We start from the raw sequence: 27833 nt of genomic DNA, 5'->3' as shown, positions 1-27833 counted from the left end.
CTAACCTCAAAAAACACTATATTAAGGTGTAAAGGGGTTGGAAGGTTTGACGAATAGTGGCAATTTCTGCACGTCTCAGTAAGAGTGATGATGGCCATGACAATGATGCACTCAGTTACAAACTACTTTAGCAAGTTGAGACTCTACAAGGTGATTTCAGCATAGAAATTGTGTTCACGCTAGATTTTAAAGCTTAAAATCTATACACGTTACAGTGTATGCTTTGAAAAAATGGCTGGTAATAAAAAGTTTTTGTCAGGAATGTTTTCACCCTAGAGGTTCAAGATAAAAACAAGTTGGATGTGCATGGTGTTTAAACACAGCAGCATCTCAAAAATGTGTACAGCTGAAGAATGATAATCAAGTAAATCGGTCAAGGAGTGAAGGTGAGGGACATCTTTTGCTCGGTGAAATAATAAAATGTACATGTACAGCTGCAGAATTTGAAATCACCAAAATATAAATGTATGTATATATCTTTGCCTTTGTATGTGGCGCTTGGCACGCTTGCGCTATGAACCCGGGAACCCGAGTTCGATACTCGCTCACTGCTAACTGACGATCATCTGAACCAGTCCTGGACCTCGTCTAGGTCGACTCCGCCTAAAATGAGTACCTGGTGTGGTGTTTATACATCACCACTGGGGAGACAAAGGCGGCCGTGCGTGGTGCTGGCCACCCACCGCCTCGTGTACAGTGCTAGCCTTCATTAGGTACTGGCTAACAGCACTTGCTCCAAACAAAAGTCTGTTGTTAATACAGCGCCTTTGTCTTGTGTGTGGAAATAGGGAGCGCAAAAATGGTGATAAGCATGCTACGTGACTAACACGGTGATCTGAATTCCAATCCTAGGCCTCCCCTTGGTCGACTCAACCTTAAATGAGTACCTGATGTGGTGTGTAACAGGGCGTTTCACAAGAGTCGCTATGGCTACAGAGAGATATTTTCTTCATGTAAATTGGGACATAGTGCGTAGTGCAGTCGGTGCATCCTGCCAGTCATCTCAGTCAGTTAACCCACAAAACCTTGGTCGGCCCCCCATAAGCTGCTGCCAGAGTAAGTCACCGCCGCCAAGTGGTGGCGAATGGTTGCCTGCCGTTGTTGTGTTGTGTAAACAACGTCATTTGAAATGCTATTGACACAAGATGAAGGACGTGCATCTTTGAATGAAGACAATCGCAGCAAAAAATTCCGGTTTTGAGATTTTAGAAAAAAACGTTCACGGAAAGAGGCGAGCGTCTTCACTTTACCTTTGAAGCGGCGAGAAGTGAACAGTGCCCAGAGCCACATCGGGGGGAAATAAAAAGTCATGTTTTATTCCACCATCAAATGAAATACAGTTAATAATGTTGGGAGCCTCGAGCCCACAACTGCTTCTCTTTGAAAACAAAACATATCACTTTCTCGACCTGGTACACGGCATTTCGAGTATGTAACATGAAACAGGATGAATGGATGTGTGCAGTGTTTACCTCGGCACGTTGCACTAAGCTCTTGGACCCATCTGCATGCATCCTGACAGGAGTTGTTATTTCATATTTGTGAATATGGCTCAGGTGACGTCCAATTCCCCCACGTGAGCTGTGCAGCGTACCGTGGGTCTCTGCGGGGAAAAAAAAAACGAGAGATTAAAAAATTCAACATGTCAGACGGCGGATAAAAATAGAAGGGACTTTTTTTTTCGTCAGCAGTCTACGAAACTCTTTGTCATGACGGATTCTGAAGTTCATGTATTTTGAACGTCTTTCGCGCCGCACGTGGAAAACCTCACCAATTAGCAGTGCAGGGGATGGGCAATAAACGAAACACAAAATAGCAGTCCGAAAGAAATTAGTTTTCAATAATTGCTTAAAAGTGCATAGCTCCAGTGGCTTCCTGATGTCGGAAGGAAGAACGTTCCAGATGGCCGCAGAAGCGCATCTGAAAGCGCGCAATGCAGTGACCATCTTTGTTGGATGGTTAGCCAAAAGCCACTGCGAGGATGACCGGAGTTCACACGATGCTTTATGCTCTTTGTGTGTAATGAGTGAACCTTATAATGCATTTGCTCGGCAACCGGAAGCCAATGCATCTTGGCGACCACTGGACGGAACATGATCGCATCTGTGGATAACCACACTTAATGTGCGTGCAATATTTTCAATCGTCTTTATTATAAATTATTGATATGCATTCCCCCCCCCCAAGATCGATATAAGGTAAAGGTGCAGCCCAACAAAGTGCTCTCTGGAAGGAGCTCCAGAGAGCCCCCACCCATAGGGTCTTTTGCCTACTCTTCCATGCTGGCCAAACATTTACAAGGTGCGAGTCGCCCACACTTTGGTCCATTAAATGTGTCGAGCCACTAAACTAAACTAACTAGAAAACTAAAACTAACAATTTTTTTTCTTACCGAGGCCCACTGAGCTATACAGCTCTTTTTTTCAGAAGCGACCTGACCACAAATGATAGCTCAACAAAGGGGCTAATGGCGCGGGAAGCATATAGCAGCCGAGTACTCTAAACGCATGTTGTTCCTAAATGTGAAGGGAAAACCCGGAGGACCCGGAGAAAAATACACGTGTTCACGGGGAGAGAGACACGCAAACTCCAAATATACAGGCATCGTCAGGGTCACGACCAATCCCACGACCTCCTGCAATACAGGCGAGGTAGTTAACATCTCGCCTGTATAACAAGTTGTGGGGGGGGGGGGGCGAAATAAACTCGCACCCCTGTTGCTACTACCTTGTCAGAAAATCGATTTGAACTGGCGACCTCTGGATTGTAAGTCCAGGCGACTGATCATTACACCTCGGCAAAGTGCCTGATAACTTTAACATATGTATGTTGCTTTGTATTGTTCAAATCCGCATACTTAAAATAAAACAGTTGAGAAGAAAATATGCATTTCATGCTGTGCTCTGTTAATAGCATACCGTTAAAGTTAAGAATGCTTACTGATGTGTAAAATATTTAAATCCCTGTCAAGATAAACAGCCACAGACACCATAAATATTGACAATATGACAATGCTGTTCTTGAATAAGGATCTACTGATGATAATAGATGAACCAGTCTTTTTTCACGTTTTCCCAAAATGCTTGCAAGTGAATTATTTTGATAAGTGATTTCTAATGCATCACATCTAACATGCTGCAAAACAGTCACTCTGAATGGATTTACATGCAGCGGATGCCGAGGATGTGGGTTCATTAATCTGCATGGCTTCCCATTGTTTTGATGAATGCAGCGACATATTAAAAACGTATGCCTTTTCACTCCATCACCGCTCGTCTTTCCACCTGTATCAGCAAACTCCCTTTCAAAAAAATGTCCACTAATCACGCCGGCATTCAAGTGTTCGGAACATTGATCTGGGTGGAAGATCTCCACGCGGCCATGAAATAAGATGGTATTGATTATAAAAAAAAGCAAGAGCATATCTGAAGGGTACTCGGGAGGAAAAAAAAGCATCATAGGCTGAGATGATGTTTTCCCTTAAAATATTTTTAAATAAAGGATTGCTGCTTTGAAGGCCCCGAAAAAACAGTTGTATTTAGTCAAAAAAGGGTTGCTCTTTTTTTACATGCAAACTTTAAAAGGGCAAAGGTGCAGCCCTGCAATGTCTGCTCATGTCGCTGCTGTGTTGTTAAACCCGCCACCACCCGACACAGCCAACTAGTAAGGGTTGTCACGTAAACAGAATGTGGTCAATTCGTCACTAGTACAGCACACCGGTGTGTTGGAGACCAAAGCCAGGACATTTAAAATTCATAACTAGTACAGCACACCGGTGTGCTGTACTAGTTACGAATTGGCATGTTCTGTTTCCGTGACAACCCTTACAAGTTGGCTGTGTCGGGTGGTGGCGGGTTTAACGACACATTGATATATTTTCGCGATCTAACCCAAAAAAACCTGTATTATGGATGACATTGGTGTTAAACTAAGTCACAAATGTGACTTATCTAGTTTCTCTCAAAGTATGGATTAATTGATACTCAATACAAACCATACATAAGTGCATACTATAAACGGAATGCAACTATCAATGAAAATATACCCTTTCATTAAAATTACACTTGCAATGTACGATACCATATTAGCAGTGGCTCATTACAAGCAAACATTGACAACATAACTAAATTATTACGAGAATACACACATCATTTGATGTATATAATTTTCTTTGGCTTCAAAAAATTAATGTGAATTCCATGAACCATTCAAACTATGTTGATGCACATGGTGAAAAGAGCATTCAATTCATGTTAACATAAAAATAAATTGCTCGATATAGATGGAAATGGTTAATGCCCGTTTTAACACTGTTGAAATAAAAAAACGTGCAAAATCTGGATATTATGGTCTCTTTGTTATACATGATATATGAAGAATGTGAACGCTACTGTACATTGAATTCTAATTATGTATATTTTGAAATTATTTCAACAAACCTATTCAAATTACCATTAAAACATAATAAAGGTGATTGTCTATCGATGCACCGATTATTTAATTTGAAACAGAAATTAATTGAAGTGCCCATCATATTTTCATTATGTTTTTTAAATTAAAAAAAAATTAACGTGCTGTAAAAATCTACGTCCAATGCGCCAGATACTCACTATTTCTTATTTTATCATTCTTGCACCATCACTAGTCGTGCTTGGCAGTAACCACCTGTGTTTAATATTCTAACTAGTTAAGCAAGCGTCACCGATGCATTGCATCCTGAATAAAAAAAACAGCTGAGAAACTACGTTTTCCAGAAACTCTTGGTTTTTTTTCAAAGACTTTTGTTAGTTGGTATATATGGTTTTAGTCAGAGCCCACTACTTTCACACAATGATAGATTACAAACATTTTCTCCTTGGCAAGAAATGAAGGCATCCCTTGGACAGGGAAAGATCACCTCAAGTGTATCTATTTGTTTATTTATTTACCTATTCTGCAGATCACTTTTCCCCACTGTATTTTAAAGCAAGAGTTGGGGGTCGAACGTACGATCTGCTAGATGTGTGCGCGCGATAAGATTTGCACAACTTTAGGGTACATATTTAATCTTGATTTGAACCTTTTGCTTGATGACGACCGCTTGTGTTGCGATCGAAACGTGATTTGTTTTACTTTATTTCTAACTACAGTGACTTTACCAAAAGAACAAAAGAGTATGGTACATATTTACTTTCAAGAGCATCTTATAATGCAGAGGAAAAAGTAAAGGAAATGTGTTTGCTTATTTCTTTATTTTGGTACCAAACCTGTGCAACATACATGTGTCAGCTAAAACTATAACATATTGGGCATACAATATCAAGCTACATGATGCATATATTGAAAAAGTAATTTCTGTAATTGCCATCAGCATCAGCCGCAATCTATCTGCTGGTGGATGCAGACCTCCCCAAAGCTGCCACCACCTCTCAGCATCCTGCGATGCTACAATCTAACCAGTACCCGCACATGAAGACTTAATCGCTGTAATAATCCACGGAAATATCAGATATGATATAAAAATTAAGGACCTATGGTGTGACAAATAGAAGAACCATTACTTACAATTTCACTAAATTGAATGCCCATCTCACACAAGTCTGAAAATGAAAGAGGCTTTAATTGAAATACAAACCCTCCGTATAACATAATCTGCCAATATATGAATACTATCCATTTGTTCCTCCATTGTCTCTCGATGTAATACCAAGAACGCATTATTCTGTGCTTCTTTTCACACTTTTCTGTTTGAGTTCCGTTTTCTTTGTTAATGTCTGTGTTTCTGATTCATACAGTGAGGGGAAAAAAAGTATTTGATCTCCTGCTGATTTTGTACGTTTGCCCACTGACAAAGAAATGATCAGTCTATAATTTTAATGGTAGGTTTATTTGAACAGTGAGAGACAGAATAACAACAAAAAAATCCAGAAAAACGCATGTCAAAAATGTTATCAATTGATTTGCATTTTAGTGAGGGAAATAAGTATTTGACCCCCTCTCAATCAGAAAGATTTCTGGCTCCCAGGTGTCTTTTATACAGGTATCGAGCTGAGATTAGGAGCACACTCTGAAAGGGAGTGCTCTTAATCTCAGCTTGTTACCTGTATAAAAGACACTTGTCCACAGAAGCAATCAATCAATCAGATTCCAAACTCTCCACCATGGCCAAGACCAAAGAGCTCTCCAAGGATGTCAGGGACAAGATTGTAGACCTACACAAGGCTGGAATGGGCTAAAAGACCATTGCCAAGGAGCTTGGTAAGAAGGTGACAACAGTTGGTGCGATTATCCGCAAATGGAAAACAAAAGAACTGTTAATCTCCCTCGGCCTGGGGCTCCATGCAAGATCTCACCTCGTGGAGTTGCAATGATCATGAGAACGGTGAGGAATCAGCCCAGAACTACACGGGAAGATCTTGTCAATGATCTCAAGGCAGCTGGGACCATAGTCACCAAGAAAACAATTGGTAACACACTATGCCGTGAAGGACTGAAATCCTGCAGCACCCGCAAGGTCCCCCTGCTCAAGAAAGCACATATACATGCCCGTCTGAAGTTTGCCAATTAACATCTGAATGATTCAGAGGACAACTGGGTGAAAGTGTTGTGGTCAGATGAGACCAAAATGGAGCTCTTTGGCATCAACTCAACTCGCCGTGTTTGGAGGAGGAGGAATGCTGCCTATGACCCCAAGAACACCATCCCCACCGTCAAACATGGAGGTGGAAACATTATGCTTTGGGGGTGTTTTTCTGCTAAGGGGACAGGACAACTTCACCGCATCAAAGGGACGATGGACGGGGCCATGTACCGTCAAATCTTGGGTGAGAACCTCCTTCCCTCAGCCAGGGCATTGAAAATGGGTCGTGGATGGGTATTCCAGCATGACAATGACCCAAAACACACAGCCAAGGCAACAAAGGAGTGGCTCAAGAAGAAGCACATTAAGGTCCTGGAGTGGCCTAGCCAGTCTCCAGACCTTAATCCCATAGAAAATCTGTGGAGGGAGCTGAAGGTTCGAGTTGCCAAACGTCAGCCTCGAAACCTTAATGACTTGGAGAAGATCTGCAAAGAGGAGTGGGACAAAATCCCTCCTGAGATGTGTACAAACCTGGTGGCCAACTACAAGAAACGTTTGACCTCTGTGATTGCCAACAAGGGTTTTGCCACCAAGTACTAAGTCATGTTTTGCAGAGGGGTCAAATACTTATTTCCCTCATTAAAATGAAAATCAATTTATAACATTTTTGACATGCGTTTTTCTGTATTTTGTTGTTGTTATTCTGTCTCTCACTGTTCAAATAAACCTACCATTAAAATTATAGACTGATCATTTCTTTGTCAGTGGGCAAACGTACAAAATCAGCAGGGGATCAAATACTTGTTTTCCCTCACTGTATCCTGATTCGCGGTGCATGTATCCAGAACTGAGTTTATTTCAAGCATTTGTGGCATAGGACAATGACTAAGTTTCCAGCTCAGTCTTAAAAAATGTTTGTGTGATTTTTCGATTTCCGTAAAAGCCCCTGCAACAGAAAATGCGCTCCATCATATCAAAACATAGCACTTCCACAGGATAATATAAAATGTGATTGACTCAAATTGCATATCGACTTTCATAATGTTCAAAAGCCCAGTTATGTGATTTTGATTTTATAACATATATAATACATGATAGTGCAACCACTCCAATTGTATAATTAGAGTAGCACAGCACTCTGTAATATCATATGAATGTCAGTGTTTTTTTTATTTTCACTAAAAATAATTACATCTCTCTGGTCTACAGTATACACAGATAGTCTCGAAAGTTATAAGTAAGATATTAAGTCAACATCAAAAACAGCTTACACAGTTTCCTATTGCTGCCTATCATCAGCTACGGTCAATCCACTGCTAGATGAAAGCCTATCCAAGTCACTGCCTCCTCTCACAATCGTGCGACATAACAATGGCACAGCAACGGCGCATTAGCCAATTTTGTCGCTCCACATCTTCGATGGGCATTCTCGGATGAATTCAAATCTTTGGCTGCCATTCAATCGTCATTATTACTATGCTTTACCTCCAGCCGTCACCTATTCCAGTGGCGAGCCCTGCCAAAGCCTGAACGTATTTTTTTTACAACATTTGGCAACCCCAAAAATACAATGCACTGTGTGTGGTGCTGTATTGCATACCGAGGCCATAACAACAGTGCACTACTGCTATTGTTTTCGCCTCTACCTTTCTTAGCGAGAGAGAAATTAACAGCTATGCAAAATGTGTGTGAATGTAACCCACCGGGGACAAGTAATGACCTGCGTTTAGTTATAGATGCCAACCCCGTTTACTGCTAAACCCTACGTCATCACAAAAGAATCAGCACCTGAGCAGAATGACATCCAAAGGGAACGCTTACATTGGCACCAACGCACGGATTGTTAATTGTATCCTGCTTCAACGATAATGATTGTGCAGTTGAAGCTGGACAACAAATGCACCTTATCTATGCACAGTTCTGATCTGAGCAACGTATTATTACATTGTACTGGTGGAGGGGAAGGCAAAGGGGTAACCAACGATAAAAGCACACTTCGGATATAATTTCGCACTGCGGTGATGAGCCGAGCATTTTTTTTTGCGAGAGAAGTTAAATGCAAAATCGTCAGCAGATCAAGACCCGCATTAACAACGTAGCAACAACATAAATGTACCGCAGCCCTGCCTACGAAGCTGGAACTCTTCAATCTTTATAGCAGAACACTTGGAGGAACTAAAAATGCGCCATATTCACACGAATCAAGTTAACTCCTCGTTGTGAGTGTGAAATATGGATTGGGTTGGGGTTATACACTTTTTACTGCATCCATGTTTCATATTGCTGCGTCTTGGCAGGTTAATGACATTCAAACTGTATAAGAAACATAATTGGGCTTGGGAAGGACAGCTCATTAGGAGGCATTATAGCCAATGGTTAAGAATACTGTAAATATTGGAGTGGCGGTCAATGATTATAAAGAGTCCGATAGAATGATCACAGGATAGGTAGAAAGATGAAATACATTTGTGTGCAGGTGCAAGGTAGATTGTTATATCGCACCATCGTGAGAGTTGGCAGCAGTTTCGAGAAGCCTTCATCCAGCAGTGGACGACTATGGCTGATGATGATTATAAATTTGGTAAAGCAATCTTGTCATGGTTTATTCTGAAAATGATTGTTTCACTCTGGTACGACCTCCTGGTTAGACAAATATAATTAAACATCTTCTAGATCAACACATACAAAAATAGGTTTTTATCATTTTTCTATAATTTATGAAAATTTTGTTCATAAAATACTGTGGTTAGTATAGAAGCAAATGCCAATTTTGTATATTAAATATGGAATGATTCAACGTGCTTAATATGATCGAATTGACCAAGGGCACTATTCATATTAAATTAACTATTGGAGCGCTCTGTATAATCAGGAAAGACAGATGGTTTTGTATGAAGCCTTGTCGTCACTTAAATGATTCTTGGATTTCATTTAACCCATAAATATACTGGGGTTTTAAGCTTCACAATAAAGCATTGTTCATGTTTCATTAGGAAGATGGTCAAATATGTTAAAGCGAGCTCAGGGCTTGAGAGTGGGCGTGCTGAGAAAAAAATAGTTTTACAGCACTATATAGAGTCCATCATAATTGCATGCATTATACATTTAGCATATTTCAGCAAAGGAATGGAACGCGTCTGAGAGGATGTCCAATGAGAATGATGGGAGTGATGAAATCAGCTCGTGTGGGGTGCGGGGAGAATTATTGCATTGCAGGATCATTAAAGATGGCGACGGCTCAGGGAGGCCTTCATCCAGCAGTGGTTTGATCATGGCTGATGATGACATTTAAAATATTTCCGTGTATTTCGGAGCTGAGGTGGCAAATTTCCCTTGGCATCCAAGCACTAAGCTGGCAATGCTTAGATCCTGGGTTTGAATCCAGGCATTGACCCCTGATTAAACCAATATTTTAATGTGGAGAGTCGATGGTCTCATCCCAGTCACCAATGACTGCACACACAAATAATATGAAATGTGGAATTTCACTAAATGTATATTGTTACAACGCTGATAATGAAACAATGGTTTGACTGAAGAGTGATGAATACGCCTTGTAAGGTATATAAAGGTGCGCCTGGAGTGTGGATTAAAGGCAAGTGACTTTGAAAGTATCTTTGCGATGTCATCTTCATTAGTCGTTCTTCGAAAGAGGGCGATACACTGCTTCCTGTGAGAACTGGAAGTAGAAACGTATTCATTTTGTTCCGTGAAACCAATCGTATAATTGCAATGGAACTGAACAAAGCAATACTTCTCCTGATTTCAATTAAATGCAGTTAATGCAACAAGCTTATGTGAGGAAATCTTCCAAGTGCTCTAGCCTTGGTTACATTACTGTTTATAACCAGGGACAGATTGCAACTTCAACGTCAGCAAGCAGCCATAGTCTATCCACTGCTGGTTGAAGGCCTCCCCAAACCAATCTGTGACGTGGAAATTTATCGACCAGGAGCTCGATGGCTTGCCGCATCCGACTAGCTCCTGCTAGATAGATTGATTTAAACGCTCCATCTCCGTACCCATCTGGGAGCGTTCCCTCCTTTGGCTTCCACTCTCTCACTGTGTGTATGTTGACCTTCTTTCGCACCATACGTAGGCAACCGTGATAATCGGAGGTGCAGTGTCGTTAGTCCATACCATGGCTGTAACTCAATTTTGTAATATATACAGTGTACATGCAAACAATATTATTTATATCAGCATCCTAATCATTTTTACATTCAACTAAATGTTTTCACAGTCTACAAAATGAACGCAAATCTTATTTTAACATCAGAATATTTATTTATACTGGAGCAATTCGATGAGCTAAATTAGCTCTTTTTCACAGATGCCCAGTAGGTGCGGGTCAGAACGCTAGAACAACAAGACAAAAAAACACATTGCAGGTGACGTTCAGTCTCAAAAGCAAGCCGTATAAACCGTGCTGGTAAAGTAGTGGAAGCTCAGAAGCGCCTCCACTATCGATGCTTTTTCAGCCATCAATGGGGCTCGTTTTGGCGGAGAAAGTAAATTGCAGCTCGTATGCTATCTGACATCAATTAGCAACTCACGGAGTACTCTCGTACAAATGTGTGCATTAAACGCCAATACGATATTTCGATAAGTCAGTTCAAGCCCCCAGGAAGAGTTAACCAAGACAATTATTTCGCATCGTACTGTCGTAGGTTGTTTTAATCGCTGCTGAGTCATTGGTGGATAATGATTAAAAAAATTTCATTTCACTGGATGGCCGAATAGAAAAAACGACCCTGCATTCAAGCACATGGTTAGAAAAGCGATTCAAACTTGTTTCATTGGAAGTATTTAATTGTATCCTAAATATTAGTACGGTGGCTGATGGTGTAAGTACCTCAAATGGAACAGTAAAGGGATTTATGGAATCCCCACAAGCATTTAAAATTCAAACTTAAGAAGCATTTACGGGACATTATTTTTTTTATGACATGGTCATCTTGTACAAGACCCCCAGATAGGATGCCCTCCAGATACGATGTTCCTATTACATAGAGTCGTCATGTATTATGTAGACAATGAGGATGGATGCTTCAACTGATTTGACTTGCAGTGCACCTAAGACCTGTGAATTAAGATTCCAATGATCTAGCCTTGACAGAAAAACAATAAGGCCACCCCTACGCACGCACAAGGTTCTGTCTTGTGAAAGCGGTAATTGCACACATACAGGCATATACGGTTTAACATATGGTTGTGATTGTCACTGGGGCAGCCAGATGCACTTTATCTGTCTTTTTTCATTCAAGGTCTCCCATGTAAAAGACTTGTATCAGTGGGCGAGTTCCGTTTTTAAAAAGAAATATGGATTTCATTGATAGACATGTCATCTCCTGATTCTCCTCCCATCAATGCCATGCGACGTCACAGCAGAATTCCTCCTTTGTGGCCCTATTACTTGCGACTCTTTATTATCCACGGAACCTTTAGGGTCCGTAAAAACTGGTGATTTGCGCCCATATTCCTCATTATCTGTACGATTCCCTGTCTCCAATTGCGGAATGGCTTATTATCGAAAAAAACATGTTCACAGATGAGTGGTCAATAGCAAATACATTTTAATACTCAATTACCTACCACTTTTTGTCGGGGTGGGGAATTGGCATAAGTTCACGGATTACATCGCAGAACATAGGATTTGCGATAGCTGTCCCCCACATCATAGCGGACCAGCGGAGTTGTTCTATATTCATATACTCGTTTTCCACAGTATTTAGTAAGCAGGACAAGTTAAAACCCAGGATATAATTGGCAAGCGTAGGAGGCTACTAGTAATGTGGCAGCCATGCCCCACGTTTGAATATATCTCTGTAGAGAATTATTGCAACGTGAAAGACCTACATTAGCAAAGGTCTTGCCTCGCGTGCTTGCCAGAGAACGACCCCCCCCCACACCCTATTGGCTGAGATGGCACAATTCCCACTTGGCCAAACTTGTCCAAGAATATAATTGGCCCATTTGACCGTCCGAAACAAGATCTTTAAAAACAAATAATTTTATTTGTAACAAAAACACATCCGACCGTCTTCAAATAAAAACATACAAAACATGGCCAATCGCCTAGAGTCCTACACGGACGGAAACAGCTGGGGGTCTCATACAGTGCAACGCTTCACATCTGGACTTTGCTGTAATCAAAACACACTGCTCAGTTTGGTGGGGCTGGTATTTTCAAGTCCCCCCCTGGTCTCTTTCACAAACGCACAAAAGTGTCCCGTTTCTGCAAGTATTGCACCGCTGTGTATATCATCACTTCGTTATCAAACGACAAAGTCTTGAAAATGTTTTTGGATTGTGTTGTACAGACTGCTACAGTGTGTGTGTGTGGTGGGGGGGGTACCAAAAGGCGAGTCGAGTGAAGAATGCAACACAAAGAGAGATGGGGGCCGGGAGAGAGGGAGGGAGTGAATCGAGGCTGTGAGTTAAAGCCAAACTTTTCTCCCCTCCCAACTTCTTTGCACTAACGAAAAACACGAACAAAGATAAGTTACCTTCCACTCCGAACGAAGCAGCTTTGCTGGTCTCGCCACAAACACAGGCCAGGGAGAGGACAAGCATCATCACCACGACCACCATCTCCTCCATCAGCTGAAGGAATAGGGAGCATCTTGCCACCACGGCTTGGCTGGGAAGCGCAGCGCGCCTGCTTCCCATGATCCCGAATGATCGTTCCCTCCTCTGCTGCCTCCTCCCTCCTGTCGTTCCTCTTGTGTTGTGCGGCGCAGCTTGAACGGGTGACTCGGCATCACCCGGCTACGCCTGCTACACAATAGCAGCAGGAGGAGCAGGAGGAACAGGAGGAGGCGCGCGCAGCCACAAGCAGAATTCAAGAGGAGGAGCAGCGGCGGCAGCAGCAGCCAGCCAGCCCCACGCGTTGTAGCGATGTCGCCCTGAGGCAGGCGCAAGGCGAATGGATCAGGAATCCCGCGCGCGCGCTGCGCTGGCAGAGAGAGAGAGGAACAATGACGGTGGCGAGGATGAAGCCACGACTCAAGTTCGGCGGAGCAGCGCTTCCACTGACCAATGCTGACGGAGCAGCAGCCACAGCAAGCGAAGGACCTTCCCCCTTTGGAGAATAAAAAAAATATAAGAACTAAAATAACGTATATGATCTTTGGGAATTCGCCGGCTTCTTCCCGTTAGGAATAAACGAATTAAATTGCACGACCGGCCGAAGGGGTTGTTTTGTTGTTGTTGTCGTGTATTTGATTTTAGTTTTAACCTAACGGCTTAACAATCCATCAACAGTTGTTTGCGCCAGTCCATGTCGTTCCCTTTGCTATGGGGGTAGAGAGGTTGGTTGGGATATGCTAGCCCACAAACCCCCCCAAAAAAACCTCGCCCAGAGTCACTAGCCTTGGATCAATTCCTCCTTCCAGACAGGGGAACTCACTCATTCAGTCTCCACCACCCACTTGCCTCGGCACTCTCTAGGATGATTACCCCCCCCCCTTACCCCCATAAAGACCACAGGGCAAAAAAACAAGAGAGAGAGGAACGTGGTGTGGCGTTTCTAGCTTTCAACAAATTGAGGACGTGCGGAGGGAGGGTGTGTTAGCGGCGGTTCAAGCTCGCAGAGGATGGAATGTGAGTGACCAAATGGGGGGGTGGGTGGAATAGATGGGGGGGGTGTCTAAGATCGGCAGAATCAAGCTGGTGGCTGCAGGCAGGCAGGCAGTCTGCTGTGCTCTCAATTCGGAACGCGTCCGCTCGGCGTGCGCGTCTACCGCCTGGCCACCTTCCAGCGTGCATCATCAGGCGCTCAGGAGAAGTAATATAGGCACCTCAAGAGGGGAAAAAAAAGAAACGCAAGTCGTGTGTTCTCGCGGTGTCAATGAAATGATATATGTGTGTGTGTAGTCGTACACAAAGACTAAGATCCTCCGTATTGCCAGAACAGACTGTTGGGGCAAGTGCTGTTTCCGAGCACCATACAGACACACAGATACACGGCCGGCCGGATTATAAGACACACACACACACTTCAGGTGTTGCTTTAGAATACAGGGAGACGGGGGGGGGGTACGTCTTATAATCAGAGGAATAAGCTCATACACGATTAACACGTTCCCCTGAACCTTCTTTCGCAGCGTACGTAGCCACCCGCTCTTCTTAAACCCCCTTTCGCATATTCGGGGGAACGCGGAGGCAGCCTCGCTCCTCCTAAACGCCTTAAACCGAGAGGCAGGCGACGGTGAAGGCGCAGCCCCTGCAATTTCTCTCCGCTCACGCCACTGCTGGCCGTCGGGCCTCCACTTCGAGGCCCTGCCCTTCCATGGGCGTGTTTGGCCTCCGCCTACTCGTCCACGCGAACCAGACGTCTCTGAAAGAAATGGGAGTCACCGACCACCCGACTCCGCCACTGTTCACCGAGCAGGAAATTCACGTCGTCAAATTGAGCAGTGGCTGTTGTTGTTGTTGGTCCGGTATTTGACAGAGGCGGTGGTTTCTGTTTAAATTCAACCACTCTCGGTACGCATTCGGTGTGATCTGGATACAGAATGAACCATAGACAAATGTAGATCATGTTGCTACTCGTTCCATTCAGCGTTTAACATTTGTTTAAAGTTGCTTTAACTATGCACCCCCTCCCCCACCACTGCCCATCCGGTGTCGACTCTCTACACAAGGTCACAAAGCACCTTATATATTATTAGCCCACTCGCCGTTTCTCAGGAGTAATCTTTTTTTTTAGATGTCACCCGATTAGGATGTTCGGCAAATTCCTTTCGACGATTTTTTTTATGTCGGGCGCGGGAGGGGAACGAGGAATGTGTTGGAGAAACACCCAGCGAGGTTGGATTGCACCCCGGATCTCAAGAGACAAGACAAATACCTACCTGAACGTTGTAAAACTGTAAAGCACTGCCTCCTAAAGACAACCTCAGTGCGATGCAAGGGGGTATCGGTGCCACGGTCGATAGCTTGTGTTTTGTGTGATTCATGGATCCGACACATGCCAACCACGTGTGAGAAACCGGCAGTCGCGTCACGAACGGAATATTTATAAAAGTATGATTCAGCAGGTCTGGCTTACTCATGAAGTCAAAGTTATTGGATAGATACACCCAATAAGATAACGAAACTATAGTTATCATGAAAGGTTATTAAATACTGTTTTCTATGTGAACAGTGGAGCAAAAGGGGTTTTCTTCATATGTATGAAGCCCAAGGGTCTAGCACCTCGCTTGAATGTCTGCGATTGCTTTCAACGCAAGAGAATGAAACGTATACAATTTGCGGGTGCACGTAAGCTTATGTTGTTTATTACAAATGTATTATTAGCTACTGTTGCTGTTGTCAACCTGTAGCTTCCCACTGCTTGGAAAAGGCATGATCCATTTCCTTCCACGTCTTCATTTCCTGTATTGCTCCTGTCCAGTCGCGGGCCCATGAACTCGTTGATTCGTCGTTTCTCCATCTCGATTTTCCGATGTCTTCCACAGCTTCTGTTGCCTCCTCTTGGTATGCACTCCGGTTTTCGCGGTCGTGTGGATTAATGACTAAAATTACGAGTTGTCTTTTAGTGAGTCACGGTTGACTGTAATAAATTGGATATCTTGTTGCCGATTCTCAATTGAGCTGTATTTGTATGCATGTATCAGTCCGTAAAGGCGTCTAATGGGAGGTAAAAACAGTGGTAAAATATGCCAAGATGAGATTTCTTGCTGGTACCATAAAAAATAAATCCCACTCCTATGGCATCGTAATTGAGGCGTTGTAATTCCCTGTTCCATGATGTGCGTTTAACTTTGTTTTACACTTTGGATATGAACTGAGTAACCATAATAAAAGGCGTCACATGCGTTCGTGAGTTTCCATTCTTTCGGTCTGAATCAGCGGTCCGAATCAGATTTCCCTTTGGGTTTTTTGATTAGATGCTATAAAGTGGCCTTGTAATGCATCACAAATGTTAATACTCACGCATTTTTTTTTAGCACTGCCACAAGTACTGTCGAGTATTTATTTTTAGTAATTCATACGCATGACTAATGCGACGATGTTGCACTATTATATGCCCATATTAAGTACTCTTGAGTCGATTATTACAAAGCCTGCAACTGGCAGGTATGAACAAGCAACGGCCCTGGATTTGTAAAGACGTGTTACAGCTCATTAACAAAAAACACATTCGTTCGTCTGGAGGACTGTTGCTTTGGCGCGTGTGGATAGTGTCCGTGCGCATAGCAACGTTGACGTTGTCTCCGTCAAAAACATGCTCAACATAGAAATCACACATTTGAATTGAATGTCAACAAATGAAGAAAACATAAATAAATGAAACAAATGGGTCTACTCCCTCGTGCTCTTTTCTCTCACAATTATAGTCATTTTTTGTTAAATTCAATTTCTTCTTCGTGTCAGTGATGAACAAATTGCTTTTAGGTGCAATAGAAAGTAACGGGGGCATGTTTACACGGTGTTGTATATTTGCCTTATTTTAATAAACCGATTAACATGTACTCCAAGTCCAGCAGAAGGCAATAAGGGACAAGTGTTTTTAGTTTAACAACAACATTCTTTGCGAACGAGTTTATGCAAGTGAGTCCTCATTACACTTATAATACCGTACAACCTACCGCACGCTTGATGTTGGTTTCCAATGCATGCGCTTCACTTGCGCGTATGAAAATAAAAACTCAAAGTTAATTTTTTTTTTCAAACAACAACTTAAAAAAATTGCAAAGAAAAATGTACCATTTTTTATACATTTCACTTGTAAGGTGTTGCAGCCTATTGTCGAAGTGTGATTTTGTCGGTTACATTATTTAGTAAAATCAGCTTTATTTTCATCTGCACCTAAAATATCCATAATTATCGAGATTCCGTTGTTACTCCGCCACAACTCAAAAATATGTTTTTCATATGTAAGTAATGGAAATCATTAATGACAAAGTAGTAGTACTTTATAGTAATTTGCTGCTTCGCTGCCTTCACTATACATTACGGCACTTTACGCTTGCACATAACTCAAAGTCTGATCGCACAGATCAAAGCTGTGTGACATCATTAGCCATTTAATCTCCACACTACACTACTCTGCAAATGGATAATGCCATTACGGTTATAGATATTGGTTGGAACTGTTACGCATGATAACTGTATTGTGTTTGCCGCTCGAGATTTTTTTAAGGTTGCTGCCCCCTACTGACATGTGTTTTCTTTATCCCGTGACCTTTTTTTTGCCAGTATCAAAGTATGAAAAATAAATGAGGTTTTACCTCCTTTTCTGGCAATAAAACAGGTGTTAAGATGTTCAAACACGAAATAGATACGGTTTTTTTTTGCAAGTAATCAAGTGTGCATTAACCACACGTACTTGTTGTGGTGAACATGCAAACAAACATGCTCTAATACGTGCATTGCCTTTGAAACTGATTGGCCTCCACCAGAGACAGTCGTCTATGGCCTTGTCTATAGCTGCTCAATCCGAGCTATGATTGATCTGATACGTGCATGGTCTTTGTTCTGTTCGCCGTTTGGCGTTCTCTGGCCTGACACTGGAGAGACTCGTCAATAAAGAAGTCTCAGCAGAAAACAAACGAATAACACAATTAAAACGGCAGGAAATGTCAACTAAATCACACTCATTAGTTGTTGACACGGATGTGTTTTCAAACGTGACATGTAATTGTTAAATGCAATAATATGGGTTAACTAGAGTACACTTCTGTGAGTATTTTATTTATAGGTTATTCACATATTGTCTGAAAGGTATTCAATTAGCTTAATGGTAGACATACCAAACCTGTCCAAATTATGCAAGTTAAGCAGACTTGAAGAAGGGTTTATTTACAATCATGCCTTATATTTTTAATGAATTCAATTTATGGGAATTGGTAATACACGCTATATTTCATTTAGGTCATTATAAACACATTAGCTCCATAATTTTATTAAAAGCTTTCATTATAACTAGATTAGGCTTTGTGATAAAAAGCCATTCACCATGAATCCTAATTTCTGAGTTGCAGCAAGTTTAAATGTTGGCCCATCTCAATTGTACATTCTTATGTTGGCCAAAATGAAAATAGCTACATTGTGCTACTTTAGTAATGGCATTGTGTTGTCCATTTTACTTAACAGACTTTAATTACATATGGAAGTTGTTAATATACCATCAAATATGAAACTGCAGAAGCTGGATGGCTTACTAAAGAAACAATTTCTGAGATGTAGGAACCATCGTCATCAGCTATGATTAATCCACTCCCAGAATAAGGACTCCCCAAGCCATTGCCATCTCTCACAGTCCTGGGATGAATCAATCCATCTCACTCCTGCACGATAGGATTTCATCGGTCTGTGTCCATGGTGGATGTCCTCTCAGGCATGTTGCCATTTTGGCGGCCACTCCATCATGAGTCTCAAACGCGGGTCATCATTAAACTATTTAAACTTTGTTTTTATTTATACCAGGCAAGGCCCACTGAGCTATATAGCTCTTTTTTCAGAAGCGACCTGGCCACAAATGATAGCTCAAGGAAGTGGCATATTGTGTGGAAATTAATGCAACCAACTCTATTATAAAAGCCCAGCGTTCCATTTGTCTGTCAACTAATTATAATAAGAGCCTTTCTGAAGGCCTGAATCAAAAAGTTATAGAAAGTGGGCCCCCTCAGATGTGGGGGTAAAAAGTTGATCCAACAGGTTTCCAAAAATTGTCGACCCCTCCTCACCAAAAACAATATTTTGTAAGTATATATGCCTACACACCCTACATACAATAGTAGTATATGCACACATTGAATGGGGGGGGGGGGCGGGGGGACATCAGTGGGGGTCACGGGCGAGGCAAAATGCGCCGAGAAGCTCTCTGCAGGAACGAGAATAAGGCGGCCATAGGCTGCCGAAATTCTAGGACTCTAAACGCATGCTTCTACCATCATCTATTTTGAATGAGTGACGTACCCTGCCCAAGTCCACTTGCTTTTCTTCACAAGGTCTCAAACTACAGTGTTATTATCTTGATTTGAAGCTTTCGTGACTGCAGGAATCCATACTCTTTGGTTCCTTCGGTAAGTCACGTAGGTGGACAGAATAATAGACCTGAAGACGTCTCACCTGAAGACGGTCGCTTGCGTTGCCATCGAAACGTCGCGATCTTCACCTGAAGACGGTCGCTTGCGTTGCCATCGAAACGTCGCGATCTATTATTTTGTCTACCTACGTGACTTTACCGAAAGAACCAAGGAGTATAATACAATGTCTCCTCGTGGCTCTCCCTTTCTCATGTGTATTTTGGTACATTATTCATGTAATCTCAGTGTAGTTATTACATTTTGTATTTATTTAGGCCCTGGTTTGCGAGAGATTGGAAGACTACACTTTAAACTTCCCCCCACTACAACTTCACAATGTAGATATTTTCAATGAGGCCCTCCAAAATGTAAACGATGATTGTCACTTTTATGCACCATTATTTTGAGCGAATGCATTCACCGAGTGGGAACATACTCATGCCTTTTCCGAAAGGCTGCAAATATATTCCTAATAGCTGTGGTGAATAACGATAATGGCACAAAAATATGTTGTGGATAATATACATAATACAGTATATCCACTGTAAATGAAGGCTACGGTCAAGCCTGCCATGTTGATGATGTTGTCGATCCCATGACACTCATTGTACGAGGCCACAGGATGCCAATTTTATGACCAAATTACCCATGCGTAGCTAATAGTCAACAGTACTCAAAACAAAACAAGGCCTCCTTTGTTAAAACTGCCTGTGACTTCTTGTGCGCGCTCGCAGCACTGTTTCACGAGTTCATTATTCGTTAATTTATTTCATAGTTTTGCAATTACTTCAAATACGAGTCTAAATACGTACCGTAGCTCTCCAAAAATATTCATGTAAAGGACGTTTGTCCGGCAATTAAGTAAAAAAAATTCAAGAAATGTGAAGGTAATTAGTGCTAAACAATATGCTACTTAAACAAGCCTTTTGAAACACATTACAGATGACATTTATAATACCTAATATACATGTATATGATCTTCATTATTCCACGTAGATCCCTGAGCCTGAATTCTCTAAGAAACTCAATTAAATGGATATTTGCAGAACAATTATTTCCATTGAATCCAGGTTATGGTGTGAAATTTTAATTTATCAATCTTTGTGTGGTCTTTGTGATGACATTTTCAGAGGTAGTAATTTGTTATTGTTTAAACTGCATTTGATGAAAATATCAGAGAACAAAATGCAGCGATATTTTTTTTACCAACATTTAGTCATGATTTGTCAGCACAAGCATACTCTATATAACGTATACAAAAAAACCCACATTCATTAATAACATTGCCTTAAAACATTGAAACATATATAATAGGTGATATTTCAGGCAATGGTTGTTCGATGAAGGAGCATTGCCTAAAACTTTTATGAGGGAGATTTTCCAAAGCGTCACCTGTATTTAGATATTTTAAGGCTGTGTTATTTCTGAATGTGTTGATTTGTTTGTGCAAACTCTGCTTGTGCGCTGCCAACGCAGCATTACCAAATGCTTTAAAATACGGTCCAGTATAATCGGTTGTCACGTGACGTGCATAGCGGGTCATCGTTTCAAATCTCAGCTCAGAACTACAATGACTTGCACAGAGATAAAAAAAACCCGATTTTGTTACATAATGTTGCACTCAATTTCCTAAGCCCGACCACTGGGATTTTAAAAATATCGGGTTTGACCGTCATCCGACAATCTCTTTGCAGCGCACAAGTGAAAGTGCGCCCTCTGCTGCGTAACATATTTTTAAAAGCCACACGACTTTTCCGGAGAACTGAAACATGCCTTCCTCAGCCCATTCTCGAACACACGTTGTTTCGCCGCTTTGCGAGATACCCAAATGGATTCTTAATTTCGTAACGTTACATAAATGGCGCAATTGGCATGCGTTGGGAAAATCGACTAAAATATCGATAGTGCTTGCAAAGCAGGCATCAAATTATGCTTGTGAAAATCAATTGCTTACATTTCATTGATTTTTGCAGATATTCGAATGAAACAAATGCAACTGTAGAAATGAGACAGAAATACCGGAAAGAATACATTGAAACAGCAAATCGAGCCACAAATAATCCAATTATTCTCGAATGGACTCCAAATCATGACAATTCATGCTCAAAGAGTGTGGGGGGAGGGGTGAGTGATCCCATCCCATAATCAGATATGTTTATTACAGGGTGTTTGATTATATGACAGTGATTGACATCAATATAACCTCGAAAAGCCAGAATACAGCAGTCGTTAACTCTGTTACACACGCGCAATATTTTTTTTTAAACCGCGTTTGCAAGTGGCAGTCTGGAACGAATTCGTCAATGACACTGCCCTAAAAGGAAAACTGACAAGAAGTGACGCTTTCGGCAATGAGGGCCTTTGTCCGAAACGTCGCATATTATTATTATTATTGACGAATGTACGGCATCTCTCCAAAGCAGTGCTCTTGCCCGTCAGGTAGCGAGAAGAGTGTTGGGCAATGAAGTCCTTCTTTACGTACCACCTGGTGACTACAAAACCATAAATCTTTCGCAAGATAAAACAAAAAAGCTGAAAGACCCACGCAGGTCACACAAGCTGACCGAACTGGTTTTTAAAAGCTTGGTGGCATTTAAAAAAATAGAAAAGAACATTCAGACAGTTTAATACGATAATACTCATGTTGATGTCACCGTAGACGATACATTAAAGTAGTTATATGACCAAGCCTGGAAACGCGCGTGTGAGGTAGCGTGACTTTGTTTAAAGGGGGAGGTGGGGGGTGGCGACGGTCAGGGTTAAACACACTTTAAACAAATCTTAAACACGCTGAACAGAATGAGAAACGGTACCATCTGCTTCTGTCTATCGTGCACTCTGCTCTTGCTCTCACCCCCATCCCCGTGTATACGAGGAAAGGGTGGAACCGTGGAACAATCATCGCCTAATTGTACCAAGGAATTAAGGGCCCCCTCCAGCATTCAGCAGGTGTGGGGGAGGGGGGGTTGAGCCTCCCCCCCCCCTCCTTCCGACGTATGGGACTGGTATACAATACTGCGTTGTGTTTAAGATGTGCATAAGACGTTGAGGCCACATCTGTTGAGGATAATTATTGAGGTAGAACGTTGAACGGAATTTATTTTCAGATCCATACACATTTTAATGGATGATTGGTGGTTCAGTCATGAGCTACACTTTGTTATAAAGCCAGCGACTCGTGTTCGGTTCCCAGCAACGGTTTAGTGATTTCCGAACTGGTTCCGAGCACTTTCTGGGTCACCAATCGTCGCCGATTCGCATGAAGTATGGTCAAGCAATCCCCATGACCGACAGGTCGAAAGAACTCTTGCATCCAGCAATGGAATTAAAGGGCAGAAAATGAGTATGAGGCCGTTCATAAATGACGTCACGTGATTTTGGACGATTTTTTACCCCCCCTTCCTCACACGTCACAAAAAGTCAGCCCCCCCCCCACAAATATGACGTCACAAAGCTCTGCCCCCCCCCCCCCAAAAAAAAACACATGCTTCAAATCGCTTTAAACTATTGTCATTGTAGTGCGTATTTAATGTGGCGCTGCACTCTGATGTTGTAGGAGAAAACATTTATTAAAAAGTCTATTTAATTAAGTGGAACGTGTCGTCTATATTTATTTAAAGTTGTGCATTTTTACGTGACGTCAATTTCTCAAACCCCCCCCTCCCCCTCGTCACACATCGTCACAAATGTCTGACCCCCCCCCTTCCCTCCCCTAGGTGCGTGACGTCATTTATGGACGGCCCCCTATCATTATTACCGCGTAGAATCTTGCAGTTGTGACGTTTCCACATGGTGCAAAGCGCCGGACATCATGCGTGAACAACACGGGCACAAAAAAAGGCCACTGAATAATTACGTTGCCTTCCTCGTCCCATTGAAACACTTAGCCATGAGCTCGGCACAACACATAGGTTAATGTTACTTGATGGTGCTGTGTCCATTTACCAGAGTCTGTAGATTTCAAAACTTTTAACATAATCAACGCTGGTGAAATTACAGGCTTTTTTTTTAGTAAACTTGAGGCCCGATTTAATGGAGTGACACATCCCTGCTTTAAATTACTGGGAACTGTGGTGAGAAGAGAATAATTAATGGCAAAAATTCAAACGGGGAGCAATTTATTTCAACGGTTGGTGAATTAGAAATAATATACCGTACCATAATAACTCAATAGTAGGGAGGCGTTTAATTGAAGATTGGTAAATTTCGAAGAAATACAACTTGACAAGATGGCAAGAGGCTAGGTAAGTGTAATGGTAATTCAGTAATAACATATATTTACAACTACATTATTGTATGCCTATATTGCATAAGTGTGAGGGGATTCAACCAACTATTTAGAACAGCATTAAAAAAATATACGCATACACTATTTTCAGTGAATTAAGCCAAAAGGTTAACGTGTTATGCAAATTGTAGTTAAGGAGACAAAAATAAGCCTTGATAACAAGTGCAACATATGTAGTTCAGTATTATTTTCCTCATATCTAACTGAGCATCATATAATCTAAAGTTTGATTGCCTGCCCTGTAATATTTATATGTTCAATTGCTAGAAATAAAATGACATATTGAACATTTCCTGGTTATCTGAATCCAGTGGGAATTATGCACTTCCTCTGCTGGAATTACTTTAATTCATCTTGGAAACAGATTATTTTTTTTGTTCTGCATATATCACATATTTGCTCCAAATGTATGGAACTGCAAAAATGTAAATACTGAATACGACAAAATGTTTATAAGAATGTATTTATTTTGTGACAAGTTATTCTGAAAGGATTTAGTTACATGCCTTTGATCTGTTAACTCATCTCCTGGGTATGGTCAATTTAGTTTTAATTTTCCACAAATTACAAATTTCCATATTCATGGTGTTTGCTCTCGCAATATAGACTCACTCATACGCACTGGAATGTATTTGATTTGGCAGCAATCACTAATATTTCAAAAGCGGGGTGTGTCTTGAATATCAAATAATGATACACAATGACCAGTTACGTTATTAATAATTACTACTGTATTGTTGAAGAAGCAGAATTGATCAAATACCTTAATTAATACATGGCTGTATAAATACAGAGGTTGCCAGTTTCATCTCCGGGAGTGGCAGTTGATGAATGGTTAAGTTTTTTTTTAAGAATCTCCAACTGTCCACCAAGCATAATAAATGGGTACAGTCCATCGGCAGGTGGGGTGTGGTGGTGTAGAGTGTGAGTATTCCCACCACTTCCTAGACGTATGGCCAGCGTGGAAGACTAGGCCAAGGTATAAGGGGTCCTCTAGAGCTCCTTCTGGTGGAGGTGCCTTTCAGCAGCAGTGGTCTGAGCAGGAAATTTGCAGACATGTACCCGTATATTCTAGATTTGAAGCTTTCGTGACTGCAAGGATCCATACTCTTTGGTTCTATTCGGTAGAGTCACGTAGGTAAAAAATAAAACAACAAAAATCACGACGTTTCGGCCACAACACAAGTGGCCTTCATCAGGTGAAGGGGACCGTGCTGTCACGAAGACAGCACGGTCCCCTTCACGAAGACAACACGGTCCCCTTCACCTGATGAAGGCCACTTGTGTTGTGGCCGAAACGTCGTGATTTTTGTTGTTTATTTTTTTACCTACGTGACTTTACCGAATATAACCAAAGAGTACCTGTATATTTTTTAATCTGCATGTATATTTTCATGGGTTGCACATGAGCCCAACAGTTATCACAGTCAGTGTTAAAATGAAACAGCTCTGAACTAAAAAAAAATCTATCTCTGGTCCCCGGGTGCTGTCTACAGTGTTCCGATATACTCGATATGGTTTTATCAGCAACATGCTCATCTTAGTCAATTTTCGCTTGAGGGTGTAGGTGATCAATATCCACTACTGCATCTCATATAAACAACAATCTGTCAAACACAGAGAAGTGAATAACTGCTACAGCCATCCAAGCACACGATGCAACACATGAGACCTCGGTACATTTACCGTATTGAACATTTCAAGCAAAATAAAGTGTACAGAATATATTTTATGATATTGGTATGAAATTATGTATTAAAAAATAAAAGCAGCGTTTAGGTACTGTAATTATATAACATGTATGATATGGGTGAATTGGTGGTACAGACTTTTTCCCACTTTTCTTTGAACTCAGCAACCTGATTTAATTCCTACCCATGGCAAAAACCAGCAGCAAGTGATAGCTTAACGAGTCCTTTAAACATACATTTTAAACCTTAAAATAGACATAAATTCACATACACATTGGAGTATTTGTTTTTACATACAGTAATCACACCAATGCACCTACTGAATTAAGCCAAAGTTTTAAACGTGATTTATAAATACACCAAATTATACAGGAGCCAAGGCTCTTGAGTTGTATGTCTTAAACCTTTGGGTTACCCCTTATTTAAAATGCGCATCATATACACACAATGCAAAATACATTTAAACTATTCTTGTAGGTTTCGCACGATTGTACAGAGTATTGCCAAAGTGCATTTTACGATATGCAATATGTTTTCGCGTTTCATAAAACAGTAAAAGTCTGTTCACATTTATTTATATTTTTGTTACAAAATTTAGTTACAACAAAATATATTCATAATTCAGCATCACAAATAATACATCAATTTATATATATAAAAAAAAGTTCTTAGAAGTTCTGGAGTGAACAGTCGTTTTCACATTTTCTCCCACGAGGTTTGGATACCAAGTTTCTACAAAGAAAACGAACGACGAGTTTAATTATACGACAACAACGATATTACCAGAGTTAATTAAAAAATTCACACGCACATGCTTGTGTCTACAGAAGAAAATGTTGAATCAATGTGTATTGCCTGCTACGATCGTTTGGCAACGTGGTCATGAACGGGAAAACATTGAATAAATGTCAAAAAGTTATCAAAGAGGAATGGTTGCAATTATATTGGAGGGGCAGGAAGAGGGACACATGGACTATACAATACAGGCAGGGTAATGACATTGTTCAAACTGTTCAGAAAAATAAGTGAACTTGGGCAGCACACATCGCTGGACGAGATGGTCGTCGGTGGTCAAAACTAGCAACAAAGTGGCATCCAAAAAAAAGTCAGAAAGTACGTCCATTAAGAAGACGGGGTAATGAAATCGGCTCCTGTGCAGGTGCTGGTCGATTATTCTATCACAGGGTCGTGAGTGATGTCGGCGGCTTTGGGAGGACTTCATCCGGCAGTAGACTGACCATGGCTGATGACCATTGTGATGACGAACACACAAGTCAGGTTAAGCTAAATCCAATATTACCTTCGGCACGAAATCTGCATGCTCACGATATGGAGTGCGATGGGACTTTGGCCTTTCCCCTGGTTGCCTTCGTCTTTTCACATCAGGCAAGTGTTCGTGTTTTCTGCGTGGACAATAAGCGCGCACACACACAGACAGAGAAGTCGCTGTTGGGGTGGAACAATACGCTAGAGTGGTTGCAACACACCCTCGGCACATGCCCGTGTACAGTACTGAGCTGTTATGCTAAGCTGTTATTCAGGTTATAATGCAGTAATTACTTTAAATGCCCATGACCAAAATCACCTGGAATGCACCTGATCCCATCACCTCATCCCATCACCCAATCGCATTGCCTGATCTCATCTGTGCTCAGAATATAAGCGACCTGCATAGTGCTTGGATGGGTGACGCCACCATGCATATGCAGTACATACACCTTAATAAACGGGAGATGTACAGCAAAAGCATTTGGTGTACTGTACTTTACTGCCACATATATGCTTCCCGCCGTCTCCACCGATCCATGCCGACCAGCGTGATGACGCCGGGTCAAATGACCCACTTTTGAACCCCGCACGCAGCGGGGAAGAGGCCTCGTCCAGCAGTGGCTTAACAAATGGGCTGCAAGTAGTGTACACAAACTATTAAAGAGGGGGCAACCACACTCTTTAACGTTGCACGTGGAACATGTGCCGAGCAGCTTTATACATATAACCATCTATGTAAACAAACTCAAACGTTAATCCCTTTTTTGAGCCGGATTTTGTTTTGTCCATTAAGCAAGCTATATTTGTTGGCATATACAGAACAAATACAGTTCTGCACCTGTATTATTACGTTCTACGATACTAAAACCAAAGCCATGACGCTTGGTCCTCAAGCAAGTCAGCATACTAATTATGCTGTACACAGCTCATTGGACCTCTGGTAAACATCATTGACTCTGCAGTGAATGTACAATGCGCTGTAAAAC

At 41.6% G+C, this 27833-nt stretch overlaps 2 protein-coding genes across 3 annotated transcripts in view; both read right to left on the bottom strand.

Annotated features, from left to right (window-relative positions):
- The window catches only part of LOC116941303 (disintegrin and metalloproteinase domain-containing protein 12-like), a 167772-nt gene extending 153650 nt beyond the window's left edge, over positions 1-14122 (bottom strand). The window contains exons 1-2 of one of the 2 annotated variants that reach the window (XM_076066329.1): positions 13069-14122; positions 1473-1603 (exon numbers count right to left, since the gene is read on the bottom strand). In XM_076066329.1, coding sequence (XP_075922444.1) covers positions 1473-1603; positions 13069-13231 — 294 coding nt within the window. In that variant the 5' untranslated portion in view covers positions 13232-14122. The remainder of the gene's footprint in view (positions 1-1472; positions 1604-13068) is intronic. The other variant, XM_032952212.2, reaches the window with a different exon arrangement.
- Positions 14123-24340: 10218 nt separating this feature from the next.
- Positions 24341-27833, bottom strand: part of LOC116941305 (uncharacterized) — a 33563-nt gene continuing 30070 nt past the window's right edge. The window contains exons 12-13 of the mRNA XM_032952218.2: positions 26879-26981; positions 24341-26310 (exon numbers count right to left, since the gene is read on the bottom strand). Of these exons, the coding sequence (XP_032808109.2) occupies positions 26275-26310; positions 26879-26981 (139 nt within the window). The 3' untranslated portion in view covers positions 24341-26274. The remainder of the gene's footprint in view (positions 26311-26878; positions 26982-27833) is intronic.

This window comes from Petromyzon marinus, chromosome 11 (genome assembly GCF_048934315.1).
Source record: "Petromyzon marinus isolate PM22_M1 ecotype Great Lakes invasive population chromosome 11, UKy_Petmar_22M1.pri1.0, whole genome shotgun sequence".
Taxonomy (NCBI): Eukaryota; Metazoa; Chordata; class Hyperoartia; order Petromyzontiformes; family Petromyzontidae; genus Petromyzon; species Petromyzon marinus.
Note: the sequence above shows the minus strand (reverse complement) of the source record. Positions and strands in the feature narration are given on the sequence as shown.